Source organism: Gymnoscopelus microlampas (genome assembly GCF_963454915.1).
Source record: "Gymnoscopelus microlampas genome assembly, chromosome: 2".
Lineage (NCBI taxonomy): Eukaryota > Metazoa > Chordata > Actinopteri > Myctophiformes > Myctophidae > Gymnoscopelus > Gymnoscopelus microlampas.
This window is the reverse complement of record NC_139939.1, coordinates 41291951-41314529: the sequence shown is the minus strand read 5'-3', so window position 1 is coordinate 41314529 and position 22579 is coordinate 41291951. Positions and strand designations below refer to the sequence as shown.

General features: G+C 43.8%; 1 protein-coding gene across 1 annotated transcript in view; it reads left to right on the top strand.

Moving 5' to 3' along the window:
- LOC311055251 (nucleosome-remodeling factor subunit BPTF-like) overlaps positions 1-20819 on the top strand; it is a gene marked incomplete at its 5' end in the record, with an annotated part of 49916 nt that extends 29097 nt beyond the window's left edge. The window contains 15 exons of the mRNA XM_084071374.1: positions 2382-2512; positions 2724-2838; positions 3328-3521; positions 4464-4686; positions 5825-6105; positions 6654-6773; positions 7506-7667; positions 8331-8413; positions 10994-11219; positions 12506-12861; positions 13358-13531; positions 13772-13964; positions 14332-14416; positions 16221-16407; positions 19113-20819. Coding sequence (XP_083927500.1) covers positions 2382-2512; positions 2724-2838; positions 3328-3521; positions 4464-4686; positions 5825-6105; positions 6654-6773; positions 7506-7667; positions 8331-8413; positions 10994-11219; positions 12506-12861; positions 13358-13531; positions 13772-13964; positions 14332-14416; positions 16221-16407; positions 19113-19170 — 2588 coding nt within the window. The 3' untranslated portion in view covers positions 19171-20819. The remainder of the gene's footprint in view (positions 1-2381; positions 2513-2723; positions 2839-3327; positions 3522-4463; positions 4687-5824; positions 6106-6653; positions 6774-7505; positions 7668-8330; positions 8414-10993; positions 11220-12505; positions 12862-13357; positions 13532-13771; positions 13965-14331; positions 14417-16220; positions 16408-19112) is intronic.
- Positions 20820-22579: the final 1760 nt, after the last annotated feature.

The window sequence follows — 22579 nt, the reverse complement described above, 5'->3', positions numbered from 1 at the left end:
CTCGGCATCTTAGCTGATGTTTTGTTTATTTTCAAATCGATCGAACAATGTGCATTAGCAATACAAGGACACCCATCCATGTACATTAAATGGGCAAGGTTACTACACAAACACCAGATTAAATGACAGAGAATATTGTGTAAGTAAGCTGTTTGATGCAGTTCACTTAGCCAACCCTTGTTCGAAGCTTGGCAAAGCTGTGCGTAAGAACAGGCTCAAAATGTCCCAGATCTTCTATTGTAGGTGATTCAGTGCTGATGCCACATCAAATATTTTATCACATTGATCCAACTAGACGTGCTTTAGCTTAATAGAAGTCATCCGGTCAGCAAATGAAGAAAACGTACAGGATTTAGGATCAGGGTTTATTTTGTCGACTAAAACTCTGACGAAAAATGTTCGTCGACTACCTTTTTTCACTGACAAACTCAATAACTAAATACAAACTAAGCTACGATGACACAAACTATGACTAAATATATTAACTAAAAATAAAAACTAGATGAAAATGTTAGGGAGGTACTAGTGTAGAAACGATCCAGTAGAACTAAGCCAAGTCATAACGAATTTCATTCAAACTTGCAATACAATGCAAGCTAAAGAAACCACCACTGACCTGTACTGATGAGAGAAGTGAATCCCCCCGAGTTGTTTATCTTAGTTTGTAAATAAAAGGATTGACACGCTGAATGAGTGTAAAGTTTCACTGTCCTCAAATTGAAACAAATGTGTACTAATAGAATAATGCACGTTTGAGAATCGTTTAAAACCATGCATTACCCTTTAACTAAACCTGTTAAATTTTAGTCAACCAAATCAACTGTAGATTTAGTTGACTAAAACCTTATGATATTCAGTCAGCTAAGACTAGACTAAAACAAAAACATTTCAGATGACTAAAATATGACTACATTTTATTCAAGACTATGACTAAAACTAAATCAAAATTCGCTGTCAAAATTAAGACTGTTTAGGATAGAGAGAAAGTTCCCCCCCCCCCCCGCCCCCAAAAGAAAGAAGGGGGAAAAAAAAAACGTCTTTGAAGGGGAGACTTGCAGTTGAGGCGGAGTGAAACCAGTTAAAGGACGTGTATATTTATCCAGCATGACTGTTTGGTCACTGTTTGTTTTGGAAGGCCTTAAGGAAGTTAAGCAGGAAAACAAGTTTACCGTGAGGTCTGCTTCCCCAGACAGGTAACCCTCTATGGAGGGATTCCATTTTTCTTTTTTCCCCCCCTTTTACTTTTTTTTTTCTCTCCCCTGCCGCTGAATGAAAGTGTGCCACTACACTCGCTGGTCTCGCTACTCCATGACTCTCTCTGAAACAGCTAGTCCATAGAAGTGAGTGTTTGATGTGAGACCAGAGCTGCAAACTCCCCAGGTCTTACGACCGGGGCTTAATGTGCCCTGTTTGAAGAGGGGCACCCTTGATGTTACGGGTTTACCTGCTTGGTCGTGGTTGAAAAAAAGGAAAAAAGTCTGTCAGGGGCAGGGGGGAGGTGGGTGCAACACTCCAGGGGCTTAGAGAAGGGTTTCCGTTTCGGGCCTTGGTTCACGTGAGCTCCCAAACGACGTGGAGCCCAGCAAACAAATATGAAATGTGCCCTTTGTCAGAATGAAGTCGAGATGTAGCGTCTGAACTCATGCATGATTCATAAGGGCCTTCACACACGATGGGGGCAAAGGAGCCCGACTTTCAGCGCACCTTTTTGAAGATTTTGTTGACCTGTTCGGCTAATATTTACCGCGGTCACGATCTAAGGCCGGCGGCTTCGAAAGACAGGGAGCCCACAAATAATTCATTGAGGGGTATCAATACCAGCCCTCCATCCAACCACCACTTGTCCTATGTAAACTTGTTGCCACTTCCTCAAATAAATAAATTGCATTATGGAGATTCTGGGTGCTATAGATTTACATTTACGCAAAGAAGGAGAGTTCATTTTGAAGTGCCTTGATGTTGATGGATCATAACTTTGGCAAAACTCTGAATGTTGGAGATGACATTTTTTATTTACACCAAAAATGAACAGTATTGTAATGTGTAAAGAAATGGACCAGTACTACACAGTTAAACAAGCCTTTTCAAACAACCGGAATGTGTTATCCCTTTATTTGAGATCTAATGTCAAATCTTTGTTCATCTTTGTTATCTGTATCTGTGTCACTCTTTCAATCCTCTCCTGATCTCTCTTGCTGGTAATTTATTTATCCTTGTTCAGCTCTCATTCCCCTCTAGCTGATGTGACCTACTTCTGGTTCAACTTGATGCAAAAAGTCCCTCCTACCTCTCGCTTTGACCGTCATGACAAATCATAATGGCTCTTCAGGCTTGCCATGGGTCTCTAACTTGTCTTTACCGTGTACCCCGCTCTGTCTCAGGTATGATTCAACAGAAAGTGTTGGGGATCATCCCGACCAGTTCGGCGGGTGGCGCCCAGACCTACACCACATTCCAGCCCCGCACCACCACACTCAGCATCAGGCCAAACACCCCCGGCTCCCCTCAGCAGGTACTGTGCTCTACTGTAACTACTGGCCTGGATGGACTGAGAGGTTTTCAAACAAACTTCATATCATACATCAAATTAACAACATTTCACTTTCATTGATGATCCATTATAATTAGATTAGTTTGTAATTAGATTATTTTGTTCGTAGGTCAAGCTGTTGATTGTTTCATACTGAAGTTAGCAGTGGTTTGACTCATCATGTGCTTTCCAGGTGCTGACCGCTGGAGGTCAGATCCGTCCTGGAATGACTGTGATCCGAACGCCCATCCAGCAGGCAGGAGCCTTGAGCAAGAACATCCTCCGAACACCCCTAGTGGTCCAGCAAGGTAAACCTCTCTCTCTCTCTCTCTCTCGCTCTCTCACTCTCGCTCTCTATCTCTCTTTCTCTCCCCCTCTCAGCTCATAAACCTCTCACCTACACCGTGACATTTAAATCACAATTCGATCATACCCCATTATTAAGGAAATTCATGAAACGTGCAAATGTATGAGGTCTTAATTGCACTTAGTGCAACCCGACTAACATAGCTAGCCATGAAAACACCTTGAACAAACCATGTAAGGAAGTATGAAATAGGGTTTAATGATTTAAACAAGTTTGCATTTCAACATTCTACACACTGAAATTGTATAATAGCTTTAAACTCCCATATGCAGTATGCACCCATATGCAGTTCTCTAGTAGACTAGTTACATCCTCCCAAACTCTTTAACCATTTGCTTGGCTTAACCCCACTATTCCAAAAAACATATTTTTGTACATGTAAACATAGATCAGATAATAATGATCTCTTTACCCATCACGCCCTGCCCAGGTCAAGGTGGACAACAGGTGCTGACCCAGATCATCCGCGGCCAGGCAATATCCACACCAATATCTGGTGCCACCACCGTTGCCGGTCAGCAGGTGGCGAGCCCTGCCACAGTGGGACAAGCTGGCACACAGCGGCCTCAGCAGGGCCAGAGTCCGGCCAAGCTGACCATGGCACACCTCACACAGCTCACACAGGTTGGATCATCAGTCCTCTCACACTGTGTCATTGTAACTAAGCAACACAACTCAATCATTTGGTTCCTTAACCCTTTGAGTCATTTCTTTGGGCTATTCAAAAATAGCAGATATACAAGCTCATAGCGCAGCACCGAGTGCCACGCTATGAGCTTGTAGATCTGCAATTTTTTTTTTAAATCTTGAAAATGTATGCAAATCTTTGAATATAGATATTTTTAAAGCGAACATTTGTAACTCAAATCTTTTGAGATGGGGGTCCGCGGCCAAATACATTTAATTTTGGGGGTCCTTGACATGAAAAAGTTTGAGCACCACTGATATAGAACATCGGTTCTCAAAGTGGGGTCCGGGGACCCCCAGGGGTACTTGAGGGGATACCAGGGGGTCCCCAGCTAAATGGTGGATAGGAACCAAATGGACCCTTATGGTGAACCCGTTAGGGTCCATTTGGTTCCATTTGTACACTCTCAGAGTTAAATTAACATTGATTTTACAATATAAATTGGGGTCCCAGGGATAGAAATGCTATTAAATGGGAGTTCGTAGCCTAATGCATGTCAAACTGGGGGTCCTTGAAATTAAAATGGTTGAGAATCACTGCTAGAGAGCCGTAAAAATCTTCTCTTATGGGGGTCCCTGGCTTATCTTTTCGAATGGGGGTCCGCGGGCTAATAAGTGTCAATTTGGGGGTCCTTGACATGAAAAAGTTTGAGCACCACTGATATAGAAACATAAGTATCTTCAGAAATAGAAGACATTTGTAGAATCGGATTAAGGACACAGGGGATTTAAACTACCTCTTAACAGATGTGTAATATGCCAACAATACAAATGAACAACCAAGTAATCTCTTATACCGGATGAGATTCTGAGCTGACCTCTCCTCTGTCCACTCGGCCCTCTCCTCCTCTCGTCTCTCTCATCTCTCCCTGAACACAGAAGCAGCAGCAAGCTGCACCAGCCGGTGCCACCCAGCAGCATCTGACGGTGATGATCCAGGGTCAGGGTCAGACCACTGGCCAGCTGCAGATCATCCCCCAGGGGGTGACCGTGATCCCCGGCCCCGGACAGCAGCTTATGCAGGCCCAGTTGCCCAACGGCCAGGTCCAGCGCTTCCTGTTCACTCCTGTTGCTCCCACTGCCGCACCCACCATAACCACAGGTATGGCCGCAATCACAGAATACCCATATTACACACACACACAAGTCAATGCAGCCTAAACGAAATTAACCCATTAAGACCTGAGGCGATTCTTAAAAAAAACTAGATCTCAACAGTTTTTTGAAAAAAATCTGGAAAATATTTTTTCAAGATTTAAAAAAAATAGCAGATCTACAAGCTCGTAGCGCGGCACTCGGTGCCGCGCTATGAGCTTGTATATCTGCTATTTTTGAATAGCCCAAAGAAATCTTAAAATGAGACGCAGATGCGTCCCCGGTCTTAATGGGCTAAACGAAACAAAAAATACACACGATAAATACAATGTCTTACAGTCGTCCACGTCATGAAATCATTTACATCTGGTGTTAATTGTGACTGCACCCAGACATTGGGGATAAATTGCAATCCGATTGCTCAAACCACCTCAGGAGGTGGTTTCACACACATGCAACATTAGTGATAACATTGATAACACACAACAATACATATGTATGCAACTCTAATGATATCGGATTCAACGTGTGCACTGGATAATGCCTTTTAACACATCGGGTGCCAGCATTTTATAATAACAGATTACGTTCGGTGCCGAAATCTCACCGTTGAGCTGCGCAGCGCTGTTTAAACTGTAGACCCCACGAAGTGCATTCCATGAGAAAAAAAAGCATGTCTCCATTTTAGCCGATGGTGCTGGCCAACGCCTGGAACGATAACATCGCTCACGCGAGTAACAATGGCGGAGCGATCGTGCACACAAAATGAGTCGTTTTCCCCAGCGTAAAAAGTTTCGGAGTTATAGGGGTTTTAGAGAAGGAAATAGAGCGGAAGCGGATGTGCGCCATGTTTTTTGACATGATGATGCATCTGGCCCATCCTTGTCAGATTCACCGTGGGTGATCCCAAAGCTGCTCCAGCCCCTCCCGTATGGAAAAAAAAAAAAAAAAAAAAAAAGACACCAAACACGGTTCGGACCGTGTTCGGCACCAAAGTGCTACTATGTGAAAACAAGGTCCAGACCGTGATCGGCACCCGATGTGTTAATATCAGGTGTTACACAGTTTGTGTTCATGTGGTGTTAATTGCCAAGGTTATAGGGGGTCTTCCATTATTGCTCTTCTCTCTCTCCAACTCCCATCAGTTACTACGGCTGCCGGACAGCCCCACTCCGCCACCCCCACCAAGACCCCAGCCCAGCCTGCCCAGCAGGCTGCCGCCCCAGTCCAGGCGGGGGCCACCCCCCTGGCTGCCACTAGCACCCCTCCCTCTGCCACCCCCCAGGGCCAGTTGCCCCCTCAGACTCAGCCCCACATGCCCATCCAGTCTCCTACGCCGCTGCAGGTGAAGACGCAGGGAGGCAGGGCCCAGCTGCAGATCCAGCAGAGCCCACAGCTCATCAGTGTCCCAGGGCTCCAACAACAGGTACAGTACAGGCGGGACAGGAGAGTGGGTTTATTTTCAGAAAATGCTTAACCAGTTAAATCCTCTAGACTTGGTGAACTGAACCTGAGTTGGCTCTGTACTTGGACTGCTTTTTTCCCCATCTACACCAAATCTCCCAAAAATAACAGATCTACAAGCTGACCAAGCTAGATCTGCTATTTTTTTTTAGCTAATATGGCTAATGGGCTTGTATTTCAGCTAGTGAATGTAATGGTATTTTTGGCTATTGTCCCCTCCCGAAAAGGATGTTGGGGTCAAGTGGTTAATTGCTTTATTTGCTGTGAAACTATAGTTCTGGTATGATAACGAGCAAAGATAAACGAGTTACATCATAAGCATTGTGAAGGATTTAAATGAGTAAGACGTGCATACATTCCCTTAAAGTCCTTTAACGTCATTAAAACTGTATCATTTTAGATTTTTGCGTTGGCTATTCAAAAATAGCAGATCTACAAGCTCACAGCGTGACATTTGTTTTGAAAGAGGTCTTCATGGGTTAAGGTTACATACCTTGTTATTTTGTGTAGGTGCTGGCCCAGCTACAGGCCCAGCAGGGGGCTGGAGGAGGCTCTCTCCCCCAGCAGATCAAACTCCAGCTGCCCTTCCACATCCAGCAACCTGGGGCCACCGCAGCTCAGGGAGGACAGGTACTGTTGGGGCAGCTGGCTTTAACTTCTCTTTTGCGCTGTAAGAGTCCTGTATGTCAAGTTAACTCTGAGATTGTAAAATGTTCTCTCAGTTAAATTAACACAGAATGTCGCTGTGTATGGGTTGTTGTTTTTTGTTTTATTACCTTAAGATTTTCTTTTTTTTTGTCTTGATGATGATGTGTAGCCCCTAGCAGCGGGGACTGTCACACCGTCCACCAGTTTTGATCCCAAACAACATGTTTTTATATTGGCTATACTGGCTGGATCGCCATGGAATTTGCTGTGCACTTTCACGATCCCCAGGAAAGAAACTTTTTATCAGATTTGGATTGGTGGGTTCGGGTGGTTTAAAACCAAAAAACGGCATTGGGATCACTTTTATATCTGATCTGTGGTCATAGAATTATCTCAGCAAACATTATGTCAATAAGACATATAAGATTGATTAATCAAATAATATCTTTTAACACTCCAAATCTGATCCACCCGGATAGGGATAAAAGGTTTTGAACTCTTGGGCCCAAAGGATGATTCCAGGTGATCCAGTGGCCTTTTCTCACCCTTTGGCAAAACTTTACACACAAGTTATCTCAAAATGTTATGCGGGATTGCCATGAAATGTACTGATTGGACATTGTGCTAGCTAAATGTATATGGTGTACTACTACAGCTGTGTTATTGTGTGTAGTTGTTAATGTTCATGTCATTGTGTTGTTGTGTGACCTGTAGATGGGGAACGTGGTGACCATCCAGACAGCATCTGTCCAGGAGCAACTCCAGAGGATCCAACAGCTCAGAGAGCAACAACAACAGAAGAAGAGACAGGCGGCAGAGGCCAAGAGGGAACAGAGCCTCAATGCAGCCAACCAGAGCGACATCATCCAGAAACAGGTGTGTGTGTGTGTGTGTGTGTGTGTGTGTGTGTGTTCAGGCAGCCGCCCAGCCAGGTCATTCATCCTAGTATGAGGGTCGGTCTCTCTCCCTGCCATCAGTACATAAACATTCCTCATCCTCCAACCCTGTCCTTACGCTGCCTTTATTTTCACAACCTTCTGTCTGTTTGAACTACCACTACTGTGTGTGTGTGTGTGTGTGTGTGTGTGTGTGTGTGTGCGCGCACACACGCTTGGTGAGAGAAAATGAATCTTTAGTTGTTGCTCTGTGTCTGTGCCATATTACTATTGTACATGTCTCACTGTCTGTTTGACACATGCCTGATATTTTAGGTGTTTTGGATGTGAATGTCCCAGTATGTGTACACTACATACCAGTGCTTATTTGCATGTCATGTCTGTCCATTAGTTATAGCTATGACAGCCCTGTGTGTGTGTGTGCACGTTCGTTTGTGCGTGCATGCGCCTAAGTGTGGCCTGTCTGTCTGATTCACATTTCATTACTAATCCTCTTATGTAAGCTATCTACAGTACAGTCTGAGCCATTCAAGTCACCGTTATCATTAAGTCCTCTTGAAGATGATTGATTAAAACGATTATCTGTCTGTCTAATTTCTTTATATTTAATATTTTCCATGGCTGTGTGTGTGTATTATTGTAGGTGGTGATGAAGCAAAATGCTGTGATCGAGCATTTAAAACAAAAGAAGACCATGACACCTGCAGAGAGAGAAGAGAATCAGAGGTAGATTGTGTGTGTGTGTGTGTGTGTGTGTGTGTGTGTGTGTGTGTGTGTGTGTGTGTGTGTGTGTGTGTGTGTGTGTGTGTGTGTGTGTGTGTGTGTGTGTGTGTGTGTGTGTGTGTGTGTGTGTGTGTACACTCGAGTGTTTACACACAGAGAGGTCATAATCGCCACACCCTTGTTGGCTGTCGACCTCTTGTTTGGCGTGTGTGTGTGTATGTGCATATACGTGTAGCCGAGTCTGCGCACGTGTCCACATGTGCGACCTACATAGCAAAGTCTCCCTCCCTGCGGGGCGGGGGGGGGGGGTGCAAGGCAGGAGGTTTACATTGAAGTGGTGTGGGTCATGGGAAGGTTCGGACCTGAGCATCACCACACTCGCTGCGACCGCACCGAATAACATGCACTCCCCACACTCACACTGTTCCCAGTGGAAAGGACGATGAGCTTTGAGGAACGTGATCTGCAAAAATAATTGAAAACGCCCATCCCTCAGAGAGTTAACACTCCACGTTTAAATAACACTTTACCAGATTTAACAGTGCACGTCTTCACCGCCTGTTGCCAATGTTTTTCCCACTAACAAAACAAAAAACATATTTTTTCTAATGGAAAACATCATCCATGAATACAGTAATTCCCAACAATGACCTCTTGCAGCAATGCAATGCATGCGCTCACTTATTCTGAGTAATGAACTTTCTGAATGATGGCTCACTAGACACCAGTTGTTTAGATAGAGATCCAATTGATTCATCACCTTTTGAAATTAAGTAGTTTTATTTCAGCACTTGGGATTTGATATATGATTTTATGATTTTTGTATTCGAAAATGTTGCCATATTTTAGCCTGGTATTATTAACGTGGTATCAAAATCCCGCTCCTGAAGACCCAACCTTTCATTACAAAAAAAAAAGGAAATGCTATTCCCTACGTATCCTCTGAAAAAAAACATTTATAATAATACTGCAGAGTAAATACATTGTCGCAAGTTACTCGTGCAGAAAACCTCTCAAGGATTGTACAAAAACAAGAGCAAAGTTCTTGCCATGGGCCATCCTCTCCTAGATGTGGTAGGGCAGGTCCCGCCCAGCGTTTACCACACAGAGAGGAGTGACCCATCACCGACCCTGACAACCATGTGTTTGTGTCCACAGCGTGACCATTCACACCAAGCTGAAACAGCAGAGCCAGGCAGCTGTGAGCTCGCAACACCAGCTCTTCATCTGTCTCCTGCCTCATTTGTCATTCTCGTCTCTGCATGCGTGCCCGTTTGGTACCCTGTCTGCTTGTCTGCCTTTAACAATGTCTTCCATTTTGGAAAACCGAAACGAAGCAGGTCAAACCAGGGAACTCCTGACATCACTGAGAGAGAGAGTGTGTGGGTGTGTGTGTGTGTGTGTGTGTGTGTGTCATTTAGCACATTTTTCTAGGTTAGACTGTCTTTTCCACTGTCTTTTTAATCAGATAGTACAGTACAATGAAAGGTACTGATATAAAAAAGAATGCTCCAGGGCCCGACCCATCCCTGACCCTGATAAGAGTGTGTGATTGATAGTCATTGTGACGTCCATTTAACTACTCACACGTAGGTGCGCTCAACAAGCTATTTTGTTGGTGAAGCCAATGGCTGCCAACGTAAACAATCCTTCTCTATGTTGGCTGAGAACGTTGGGGTATGTTAGCAAACATACTGTGGAGGGTGAATCTCAGTCAAGAGTTATTCACAACCAGAGCGGCACTTTACCTGGAAATTTGCTACATTGTACTAATGCTGGGTATTATAGGAAGCAAAGTCAAATTAGCAAATATGTTGTCGACTATGTTCCATCATATTGCATTCTTTGCAGATACTTCCTGCTCAAATCGAGGAACACCAAGACATTCTTTGGTCTTGTTTTACATGTCTGTCTTTCTTTAATCTCCTGGCTATCACGTGTTTCTCTTTGTTTATTTGTATAGTTTGCAGTAAGGCATGGAAGTGTTTCCTGCTTTCTCATGTTTATAAGAGAAGAGTGTGTGGCTTCCCAATTGCTCATTTATCTCCTCGCAATCTCAGCCACCAGCTACCGAGGAGCCTCAGACAGACACTGTCTAAACACTGAGCAACACAATCCGCCCCCTAACATCTGTCTATACATGTGACCCAATAACTGGACTCTCAGTTGCCTCACAATATTTGTATTCACACCATGTCACACATCCTGCCATTTGGCATCACTTTATTTTGCTTTTTCAGAAAGTATGAATTTACTAAAGGAGACAAATTATTGGCTTAGGAATGCGACAAAAACAAAAAAAATCTCCATGAATTCAAAGCTTCATGGGGTGTGTAATTGATAGAAAATAAGTACATTTTTTGGGTGAAATTTGAGGGTTCTGTAAATTTGTCCTTTGAATCCCAATGTGTTCATTCCATATGTTTTAGACCTTGATCAGTTGGCCCAGACAGGAGGTCTTGTGGTCAGTACTCCAGTAGAGTGTCTTGTCATGGAAAAGTCACAGGTTTGACACTGAACCCTTATTTTGCCCCTCATTCTGTCTCTAAAGTTGCTCTCGCTTTCTTCGTCCTTCCATCCCAGGATGATAGTGTGCAACCAGGTGATGAAGTTCATCCTCGACCGGATAGACCGGGACGACAAGCAGGCTGCCAAGAAGAGGAAGAAGGAGGAGGTGGTGGAGCAGAAGAGAAGGTTGGCCAATGCCTCCAAGCTCTCCTCGCTCCTCTACCGCCACAAGGAGAGCCTCAAGACGGAGATCCTGAAGAAACGCACCCTGCTCGACAAGGAGCTGCAGCTGGAGGCGCAGGTGCGAGGCAGGGGGAGATGGGAGAAATTGTGGGGGGAGGTTGGAGAGAAGGAGCAACCGCCCAACACACAACTGCACGTCATAGATTTGTGCAGGACTCTCTATAGGGGCCTCCCTCAGCACCTAGAACTTAAGATATTTGTTTCTAAGCTGTAGCTTAGAAACATGGGGCGGCCATAGCTGAGTGGTTAGTGAGCCCGCCTAGGGAGCCAGAGGCCCTGGTTGCCCCAGGTTCGATTCCAGGCCAGGCCAGCAGTGTCGATGAAATGAAATTTGTCCCTGAGCAAGACTCTTAACCCCTAATTGCTCACAGGTTTTCATTGGAAACAAGACCGCAAGGACTTTCATGAATGACCTGTTAAAAGGAATTATCCTTATCCTTATAGCTTAGCTTTAGTAGAACACTAGGTTCATTCCATTCCTTGCAGAAAATACCAAAACCACTCATTTAATTAGTTTTGTGACAAAAGTATCATGCACAATGTCTTTAGTATCAAGCAAAAATACCCACACTAATTTCTGCTATCCATCACATGAAGTTTAGGACACATCTTTTGTTCATCATTGGACTTGTACCGTGTGTCATCACAATAGTTGAATGATGGTCTCAGTTTTGAATCTAGGAGCCAATGAGAAAATTCAGTGTCCACAGAGGGTCTTTTCTCGGTTGATCCGTAGCCATAGTGGACACGTTCTAAGTGAATGGAGAATGGGTGGGGTTAACTGTTACACTCCCTGTAGTTTTAATCCACTATAACTCTATGGTCAGTGCAGAGTGATCACCCTGAAATAGAAAGTACAAAGCAAGACCCTATTCAGTTCATTCAGATAAACCAATATGAAACAAATGCACCTGGGGTTGTAAACCCTGCCTGCGCCAACATTTCTTGTTATGCGTCTGTCAAAAGTGACCTTGACCTTTTGAGTTATTCCAAAACGTAATGATGCTTCTGGGGCAGCCTACTAATAATTTCCCCCAAGTTTCATGAAAATCCTGACATCCATCCTGACATCCATCCTGACTGCTATTTTTAACAACAATCAGACCTTGACTGATCTTTGATCTTTTTTTACCCAAATGTATCATCCCTTTGGGTGAGCCTAAGGATCTGATTTTCACTCACTCACTCACTCACTCACTCAATCACAGACAGACTTGGACTCATTTTAATAACCTACCACATATTGCGATTGGATAGAAATACAGATACAGAACAATACCAAATGTCATTCACTGTGTCACCTTTCATACAGGCCTGTAACCAAGCCATTCTTCATTCCCTCAGGACGAGCTGAAGAAAGATCTACTACGCCTGCGGAAGGAGAAGGAGAGGGCTCAAGCCGCAGCCTACCAGGCTGCCCAGGCGGCAGCAGTAGCGGCAGCGGCCGCAGCCCGTGGCCAGCAGCCGCACAGCCTGCCACGCAAGCACGCCACCGCCGCCCCCCACCACCAGCACCACCTCACCTCCCCCACGACCGCCGCCTCCACGGCACACAAGAGGAAGCGGGACGAGGAGCAGCAGGAGACGCCACCCTCGGCCAAGTCCAAGAAGAAGAAGATGATTTCCACCACCAGCAGCAAGGACAACAGGAAAGACACAAAGCTCTACTGTGTCTGCAAGACGCCCTACGACGAGACCAAGTATGAGTCAGATCTCTATACCGCACCTTTATCTGACAACTATACCGCACCTTAATCTGATAACTATACCGCACCTTAATCTGATCACTACCACACCTTAATCTTCACTATCACTATACCAGTGGTTCTAAAACGTTTTCATGTTAAGGACCCCTAAATTAATATGCATTTGGCCACGGACCCCATCAGAAAACAGTTTGTGCATACAAGATTTGTGTTGTTAAATTGTTTAAAAAATATTCCACGTTTGCGACACATTGTGAGCTTGTACATCGGCTGATGTATATCGGTTTAAAGTGGTTGATTTTGATGCTCTATTAACTCATTTTTCTGGGGACCCCAATGGAACCTCCTCAAGGACCCCTGGGGGTCCCCGGACCCCACTTTGAGAACCACTGCACTATACCATACGCTAATCTGATCACTATCTATTTCACTGTGGTATCTATTATTAAACACTGCTAAACAACTGATCCATGCCTTTTTCCCTCCACAGGTTCTACATCGGTTGCGACCTGTGTACCAACTGGTACCACGGTGAATGTGTGGGCATCACAGAAAAGGAAGCCAAGAAAATGGACGACTACATCTGTGTAGAGTGTAAACGAGGCCAAGAGGGCAAAAAAGAGGAGCTGTTCTGCATCTGTCAGACGCCATACGATGAGTCACAGTAAGAAGCTAGGGACAACCTGTGTGTGTGCGGGAACTAGCAGCATTTATTTTTTAACTGGAGGGTAATTGTTAATCATTGTAAAACTATTATTGATTTGTTTTTGGTAGCTAATTGTGGCCAATTTTGTTGTTTTGCTCCACCCCTCCATCCTGGAGCATTTTGAGAGTTCATGTGGGCATTTTTGCCTGTATATTTCTGGCCTCACGCTGTCCTCTCTCTCTCTCTCTTTGTGTCCAGGTTCTACATCGGGTGTGACCGCTGTCAGAACTGGTACCACGGCCGCTGCGTGGGCATCCTGCAAAGCGAGGCCAACCACATTGACGAGTACGTGTGTCCACAGTGTCAGTCCACGGAGGAGGCCATGACAGTCCTTACACCACTCACAGAAAAGGACTTTGAAGGCCTTAAGAGAATCCTACGTTCCTTACAGGTACGTATTGTAGGAGTCTCTCACACACACACACACACACGCACACACACACGTTTACTTAAAAGAGCATCATTTGGCACTCCCATAGAGTAATGGTCCAATTAAAAACCATATATCCACCACGTGTCCTGTTTGAATCTGGATTTTGTCCTGTTGCAGAGTTCGTTCCTCCCCTGCCCTTTATTGCCCATCTCAAAATTGTTTTTTGAGATGGGCAATATTGTCTTTCAATAAAAAAGAAATGCACAGAAAACTATAAATAAATAAAGGGCATGGTGTCCTCTATAGACAGGTTGGTAGATCTAAAAGTACATTGTTTTTAGTCCATGGGCCTCAGCGTTTTCTCCTCTACTCTCTTCTCCTTCAGGCACATAAAATGGCATGGCCCTTCCTGGAGCCGGTAGATACGAATGATGCTCCAGACTACTACAAAGTTATTAAGGAACCAATGGGTGAGTAGAGACATTGGTAGTCTGGGAGGCATTGCCTCGGAGTTTGGACGGCGGGGGCGCGGCCACTGCGTTGTGATTCAAATCAACAGCCAATGAAGAAAAGGGGGCGGGATCCACATGCAGTGGGTGTTGCATCTAAATAGGATCGACGGGAAGCAATTTCCCCTTGAGAAATTTCGGCCGCCATTGTTGTGTACTGCTGTTTGCCTCTCGTCGGACTTTTTAGACGAGTTGCACAGCTCTCAGACCGGTAAGAGGCGTGTCCGCTCAGATTCAGAGCGTAAATAACATCCCGCCCACAAATCCCAGGGCTCTGGCCCAGAAGTTCCTCGCCGAGCCGGCGAAAACTTCTGGGAACTCAGATTAAGACATTGGTGACTTGTCTGTGTCCACATATACAAAGCTGCATTCAGAATCGAGTGAACACAAGGAAATCATAATAAACCAGGTTTTAGTTATATATTTACATCTCCAATCCCTGTGACTGTATGTAGGAAAAACAATTTAGGTGGGTCTTTACCTGTACATAGGTCATTTTAATAATACTAATAACAATAAAGAATGATAATGCATAAACAAAACCCTCATCAACTTGTATACACACACACACACACACACACACACACACACAGCCATGAGTGCGACTCTTAAAGTACTGCGGCCGGCCAGTTACCAGGAAGAAAGCCCTCCAACTCAGATCAAACCGGCCGTGTAAATGGGGACTTGCGTCACCGGGGCCTTTTTGAACTTCCACACAAACAAACCGTTAATGAGTGGCTCCGGGCCCCGCCGAGCTCCTGGTGGAAACAGCCCAGAGAGCCTCAAGCATCACAGCCAGGCAGCCAGCCCCACACTCAGCTCCTGTTGGCCTGGTGCTGGAAACTACCCCCTTCTTCCCCCGCCTCTCTCCACCTCCACCTCCTCTTTTTCTACCGCAAGAAAAAGACCTTGTTGAATTAAAAAAAAAATGTAAGAGAGGGGCGTTTGGCCGGCGTCGCTGCGGCCCTTCATCGTGTCGGGAGTTTTCGAGATGAAATCAGAAGACAGAGAATAAGGAGGCCTTTGATATATCGGCCGTGAGGTCTCTGAGTCAGGGTGGGGGCCGACGGAGGTTAAGACTCAGGATCTGTTTGTTTAAAACCTGAGCCCCAGGGACGCGGCACGCAGCAAACCACCGGTAGCAGCAGATTATATGAAGAGCCCAACCAGCTCTCTCACTAACGAGCTCAATCTATTTGTTTTTTGTTTTTTGTTTTATTCAACCTTATATTTTCAAGGGACGAAGTAGAACCATAAAAGATCTAACTATTAGTTTTTTGTTTTATTCAACTTTATATTTTCAAGTGGCAAAGTAGAACCATAAAAGATCTTTGTATTCAGTTATGCATCAGAGGTTTGGTTCATTTGGCAGCAGCTGCGTTCACAGGAACTTCAGTCTAATGACATTCTCCTCAGGAATGACAGCGGGTCAGATGTCGGTAATTGATTTTGACCAGTGAGTCGATTGGGGTTAGGGCTGGCGGAGGCTTTGAATTTTTGCTGTCACATATAAAGTGATGAACTGTACTCCAAAGATGCATATTTGAATGCTTATCAAGCACATGCCACATAGGCTGCAATTACTTTGAAGCAAGTATGCAGATTTCTGGAGGCAAGTTGATGAGAAAGATCTGGATAGACTGCCTGATCCTCATTGACTTTCCTGCCAGAAGTGCTTTTCTTTTCTGCTGCGTATGTGATGTTTTGTCTTTGGCAAAGAGCTAAATGGTATTCAGTAAGTGCATCTCTCATCCCCGGTGCACAGACCTTTCCACCATGGAGGAGAGGTTGCAGAAGCGCAAGTACATCAAGCTGACGGAGTTTGTGGCGGACATGACCAAAATCTTCGACAACTGCCGCTACTACAACCCCAGTGACTCACCGTTCTACCAGTCTGCCGAGGTCCTGGAGAACTTCTTTGTTCAGAAGCTCAAAGGGTTCAAAGCCAGCAGGTAAGATACTGGCAGCTGTGACAATGATGTCACTTGCTGCTCACTGCTCCCCCACCAAAAAAGGAGAGTTATTGATGGAGCAGGGGAGGACTGCAACAGGGTTGCCTTCACTCACACTCCGTGTATTGTCATTGAACGTACATTCACAGTACTGTATGCTATACAGTAGTAGTTTAAACGCACTACCCCAATCACAATTCATGGACCACTTAAGTGTTTAGTTATTTTGTAGTCTAAATAAAGGCAAAATAAAAGATGAAAAATAAACAACATAGATCATCCAAGATCACAGATATAGAGTTCTATCGAGCAGATTGTTTGTTTGAAATTGTCGTTGCATGTGAGTTGTGACCCTGTGTATGTTTCCTATGACGTCAATGACTCCTCCTTGTCTTTGACCTCTCGTGTCGATCTCTCTCTGATAGTTGGACTCATCTGCAAATGTTTTGGGCTGTGACTAAACGCTCTGGCAGTCAGGCCTCCGCTCTGAAAACTACTAAATAGACCATTGACATTGAGTGCATTTGAAAAACCAAAAATGTAACATGCTTAGTATTTAGCCAAATATTATATTATATATAAAACATGTTGCACTTGAATGTGCAATGCATCAGAAAGATTATGTAAAAAATATGATAATCCGACTACTGTGACGGCTTCCTAAATAAAGTGCTCTTTGTGTAGGAAGCTGTTGTACGTGCAGCAATGTAGGCGGTTTGGAACGCCATCACATTTTGCAGTTGCGTCTTCAAGCTCCGTTTTGCACGACACATGCTTCATACTTTCATCCATCCTTGTGTTTTCAAGTTTTCTCTCTGTCCTTATCTCATCGTTTCTCTGCTTGGCTGCTTGATTTCACCGCAACCGCCAACTTGTCGACTTTTAACATTGATAGGGCGATGTTGCATTCAGGACTGCTGGTTGACGTAGCTTGTAGGGTGCTGTTTTGTACATTCAGACGTAAAAAACGTAAAAGGGACATGTTTCTCATACGTAACAAGATCTCATATGATCGATCCCCAAGAAGAAATTATTTTTCTTAAAGGAGGTTGAGCCCATCTAATACATTTCAAATATGTGTAACACCCAAAGTCAAAAAGAGAATTAGTCCAAGGCGCTCGTCATAAAGTTGAAAAGCTTTAATATTAGACCATTTCATTATAGAACAGTTAAAAAACTGCGATGGGGATTTTTCTTTTGTAACTGGAAAGCATTACTTAAAACACTTATGGAATTAAATACTAGAGGATTATTATTTTTCTACTCTGGTCTTTTTATGTCTTGCCTTTCTCTGAAGGCCCTCTAGAAGTCACTCAGACCTTCCTGTGGTCTGCTCAGCTGCATAATCGTCTCTGTGTGATGTGTTACTGAACACACATTACAAGACATTGGCCAGATTGAGCTCCTGTGCTTCAATGAAAATGCCCTGTTTGTAATTAAGTTCTATTTACTTTAGCAATGACGGATTTGACTGTTTGATGTTTTTGAAGAACATGCCGAAATAGGATTCCTGCGGGTCCTGAAAGCATCTTTAAATGTCTGAAATCATTTTTAAGAAGTGCTGCTGAATACAGCTTAAGTCTCAAGTTGCTGCTCAATTAGTTGAAATAATCTTGAAATGTGCTTCCAGCCTGAACCTAAGTGTGATGTTATCATGTGCTTCATCTGCATGTATTTACACCATCCATTCTCTCTCTCTCTTGCAGATTGTGATGTCATAACTCCTGGGTGCCGGGGTCACTCTAAAAAAAACACACACAAAAACAGACAATTAGCCTATCCTGGACCTTGCTGTTTTTTTATTTCCATAAAACAGCATTAAAAAAAAAGTTTATAAAAAAAGTGCATATATTAAAACCACACTATAGGTGTGATTCCATTTGTATTTTAGAAGGAAATGAACCTCAAATAGAAAAAAGAAAAAAAACATTCTAATAATGTTCTGATTCTAATAATGGCAGCCATGTTGGTTACACAAAGCAAGGGAAAAATAAGCTTATTTTCGTACAGTCCTTGCAGAAGAGATGACTGATATTTTGTTTTGGAAAAGGTTTGGTAATCTCTTAAGTGATATTGAATATTGGACACAACAAAGTATAGATTTTTGATATTGTGATTTCAGATAAGCTCCACAGCACACACAAAGATAAGTTATAATTTGCGAACTTGACAGGACAAGTTTATTGTATTCACCATAATGAAACATTTTTACCTCAACTCAAAGCTGGCTGTTTTAAAAAGATTGTGACAGATATTAGTTTTTCATTTTACCGGATGTATCCATGTATATGTTATTTTATGTGCATATTATATCCTTTTGTGAAGGACTATTTTTATGTTCTAAAGGAAATAATGGTAGGACTTGTATAGAGAGGTCAGTGGAAAAAATCTAGTTCAGCTCTCCTGTTGTGAATCTGGTGAGCATGGAAGTGTCATGTTTCATGATGTAATGTGGTCTTTGTATATACACTGTTGAGCTAACGTTACACGATGACACTCAGTTAACATTTCACCAACATGGCTGCTTGGACCTTCCAAAATGTCTGACCCCAATGGCATCCAATACATGTTTTTTGTTTTGTACCCCCACCTCTTGTCTAGTGCATATTTTTGTCATATTGTCAAGCTTTTAATAAAAAAAAGAAAAAAGAAATGACAACCAAGTCATCCAACTGTTTGCTCCTCCTCTCTGCCTGTCTCTGTAGGTCTCATAACAACAAACGGCAATCAGCAGCCCCCTTAGGTCCACATTCTAAAAGCTAAATGTCAAAGCAGCACCCTCGCAGTTTGTGCTGAACGAATTAAGCCATGGGGGTTCGATGCAGGCTGAGCCATGTCCACACAAAACCGTCCCTATCTGAACGGAGGGTCGTGTCCCTGTTGAAATGGCAACACCAACTGATGCAGTGGCACCCAGCTGGACAAACCCCTCAGCCTCAGTTAACCTCCACTGTAGCCGTTATGGAAGAGAACAGAATTGAAATGCCCCTTATTATCCAAAGCGTCAGAGGAAAACAACTGCAAATGTGTCCCGGTGTAGATGCTGCGGGCAAAGCAGCCACAGACTCCGTTCTGCAGCCCCCGTCTTCTGGGGCCTCACTGCCTTGACCAAGGTGGTCCTCCTATTCAGGTGGAGTGTACGCACGGAGGACAGTGGACAGTGTGGATGGCCAGCCTGTGAAGCTATAGCTCTAAACTGGTTGGAGGGCTGTGGAACACCGCTGTGGAATCAGGCTGCAGTAGATGTTTGGAGAGTCGTCTTCATTCTATAGCTGATTTCTATTTTTGTGTATCCTGTATGGCCAGATGTCAGCTCCTCTTTCCCAAGCCTGTGGTGAAACTTTAATTTCATACTGTTACCTTCCAGTTGTCTCAACTTTGCCGCCTCAACTTCTCAATTCGAAGGTTTTTCAGACAACACACACACACACACACACCAGAGTCTGGTGGTATCTAGAACCTGAACGAGTCCGTTCACGTTCCGATTTCCTCATGTTGTGTCACCCCCCTCACAGCACTGCTGAAATTCTACATTTATAACCAATGGCACTGTATTTTTTTAGAAGCATTGTTATTTTTCTGAAAATTGAAAATAGGTGGATGTTTTCTGTCGTCTCCGCCAATGGGAATATTGTGTGTATATAGACAATAGTGGGGTGGACAAGCTTCAGCTTGCTATGTAATAGCAGGCTGTCCCTATGTCGCTCTCGAGAGCCCCATCACCTAAATGTACATTTCTGAAAGGGTCACAATACTCGCCCACCACACTGACCCACCTTCAGCACCATTCAGAACAGAGAGCCATTGTGAAATTATTGGCAGGTTCCGTTTGGCCCGTGGCCAACTTATTTATGAGCCCATGGTTTTGTGGCTTCTCTTAAATCTTTTTATTTTTTTCATGTGGGATGTTGATCTGTTGAACGTAAAGAATGTTGATCCAAAACCTTCACTCAGAGAACTGATGTCTTTGATCCTGGCCCTCCCCAGAACCATACCTTGCCTCACTGTGAATGCTCTGAGAGAAGTCGAGGACAAGTAGAGAGGAAGTGTGTTTGAGGCGAGCTGAATCAAGCATTGGGACTGGAGAAAGGTGGTTAAAAGTGTTCTATATCAACCCTGAAACATCCTAGAACCCGTGCTCTCGTATGTACTACTAACTCCGTCCCTGCATCTTTCTGTTTCCCATCCTATCAGTGAGAGTCCATCTGTCTCTCTCTCCCGCTATACTATCTTGCACGGCCCTCCCCTGCCAACATATTTCACTTTGTTTGACAGGTTGGCTCACATGTATCTCTCAACTCACAGAACTAAACCTCAAAAGCATGGCTCAGTAATTGTATAATGGAGTTTTCCACTCAGCATCAACTCAATTATGTTGTGGTCTGTGGTAGCACGTCTGGGAGTAAACTGTGTGTGTGTGTGTGTGTGTGTGGGGTGGGGGGGTGTCGGGGGGAGATCTTTCTACCGTGGGGTTTGTATGACAGTTTTATAGCAGCATTTTTAGCATATTTGGGAACTTTTTTCTAATCAGTGATCAAAATATCATTACTGTTTTTGAGGGGAAAGAGGCAATTATGTAGCTCTGTGCGTCTCAGTAGATCTGATGAAAATCGACTCATAAATGAAGGAGTCCGAGTTTCAGTTTCACTTTTTCAGCATGATGGTTTTCTTAGGAGAGGCAGAATTGAGAGATGATGTGATGCCAGTCTTTTTAGTTTTTTTTTGCTCTCTGTTGAGTCTAACACAAATGTCCCCCTGCTTTGTACTCGGGTGTTATCGACTATTTGTAAATTATGGCTGTCTATATATGAAGAGATGAGGGATTTTTAGCTCTTTTAACTGACATTTAAGCCGACTTGTATATTTTAACTGTCTATTTTTTTCTCTTTAATTCTCTACATTTAGGTGAAATTGCCCTTTTATAATAAAAAAGTGCTGCATATTGTGTGCAAAATGGTTTTGGGAGGGGGGCAGGATATAGCATACAGTAACTCTTGTAAAGAGTTTTCTTTTTTTAATTGCATTAAAGAACCAGTTCATCATAACTTCTATAAGATTGCGTCTCACTCTCTTATATTATTTATTCATGTCAGTGAATGGTTCTCTTGTTTATTGGGTGGATAAATGTTGAAGAAAGACATGACCAGGGATACAAAAAAAGTACACTATGTTTTTAACAGACTGTGGCAACAGCTATCCTTTTTTTGTACTTGATAGGAAATTTCATCCTAGATAATAAAGAACCGTTTTTGACATCAGTTTTTCAAAGTGTTGTGTTGTCTGTCTTTGATGTCTTACTCAACTGTGTCTGACCTTGTGAATAGGAGGAAAGATTATGCCCCTGTTCATCATGTTAACTTAGTATCCCATTTCAAACGGCTAAAACCTGATTTATACTTTGTAGCAAAGTAGTGTCTCTTGCTAAAAACATACTTATTTTCAAGCTAACACATTATACTAAGCATAAAATGCATACCTGTTACCTTGAAAATCAGTTAATTTATATAGGCTTAACTATCACTTTAGAACCTAGTGGGATAGTGTTCCTTTTCTGACAGCATGTGTAATACTAGATGTTTTGATATTGCTACACAGAGCCATGATCAATGATCGGGTCAGTTTTTAAAAGACTGACCTTTCCTTTAAAAGTGCCAATTACTGTCACTTCCCCTTTTATTAAATACCGCGGAAGAAGCGAGTCGGCCAGATGAATGCATTGCAGGGGTCCAATCAATTATCTCAGACTGCCAGGGGAGACGGGGGGAAGAAAGGCTTTAGTGCAGACACTTCTGGTGAGCTCTGAAGGGCAAGGTCATGACCCTAACATGCTTATGCACACTCTTCCTGTGTTCAAATTAGTGGCAGTACACACTAGAGCAACCTCTACGGCTGACCTTTTCTGTTTCCCTCTCACACCACTCTCCTCTCCCAAACCTCTCTTCCCCCCACTCAAAACCGCTAAGTGAATCCAGAAGGTTGCAGGGACACTAAACACACCGCAGATGACCACAAGCCCCCATCTCTCTCTCTCTCTCTCTCTCTCTCTCTCTCTCTCTGTGGCTTCACTGGCTTGGGGGCTGTCACACAGGAAGGAACATGCTCCCACCTCCCCCCTCTTCCCTCGTTCCCTTCCCACCTCCTTTTCTCCTTCCCTCCCCATCTCCTTTCCCTT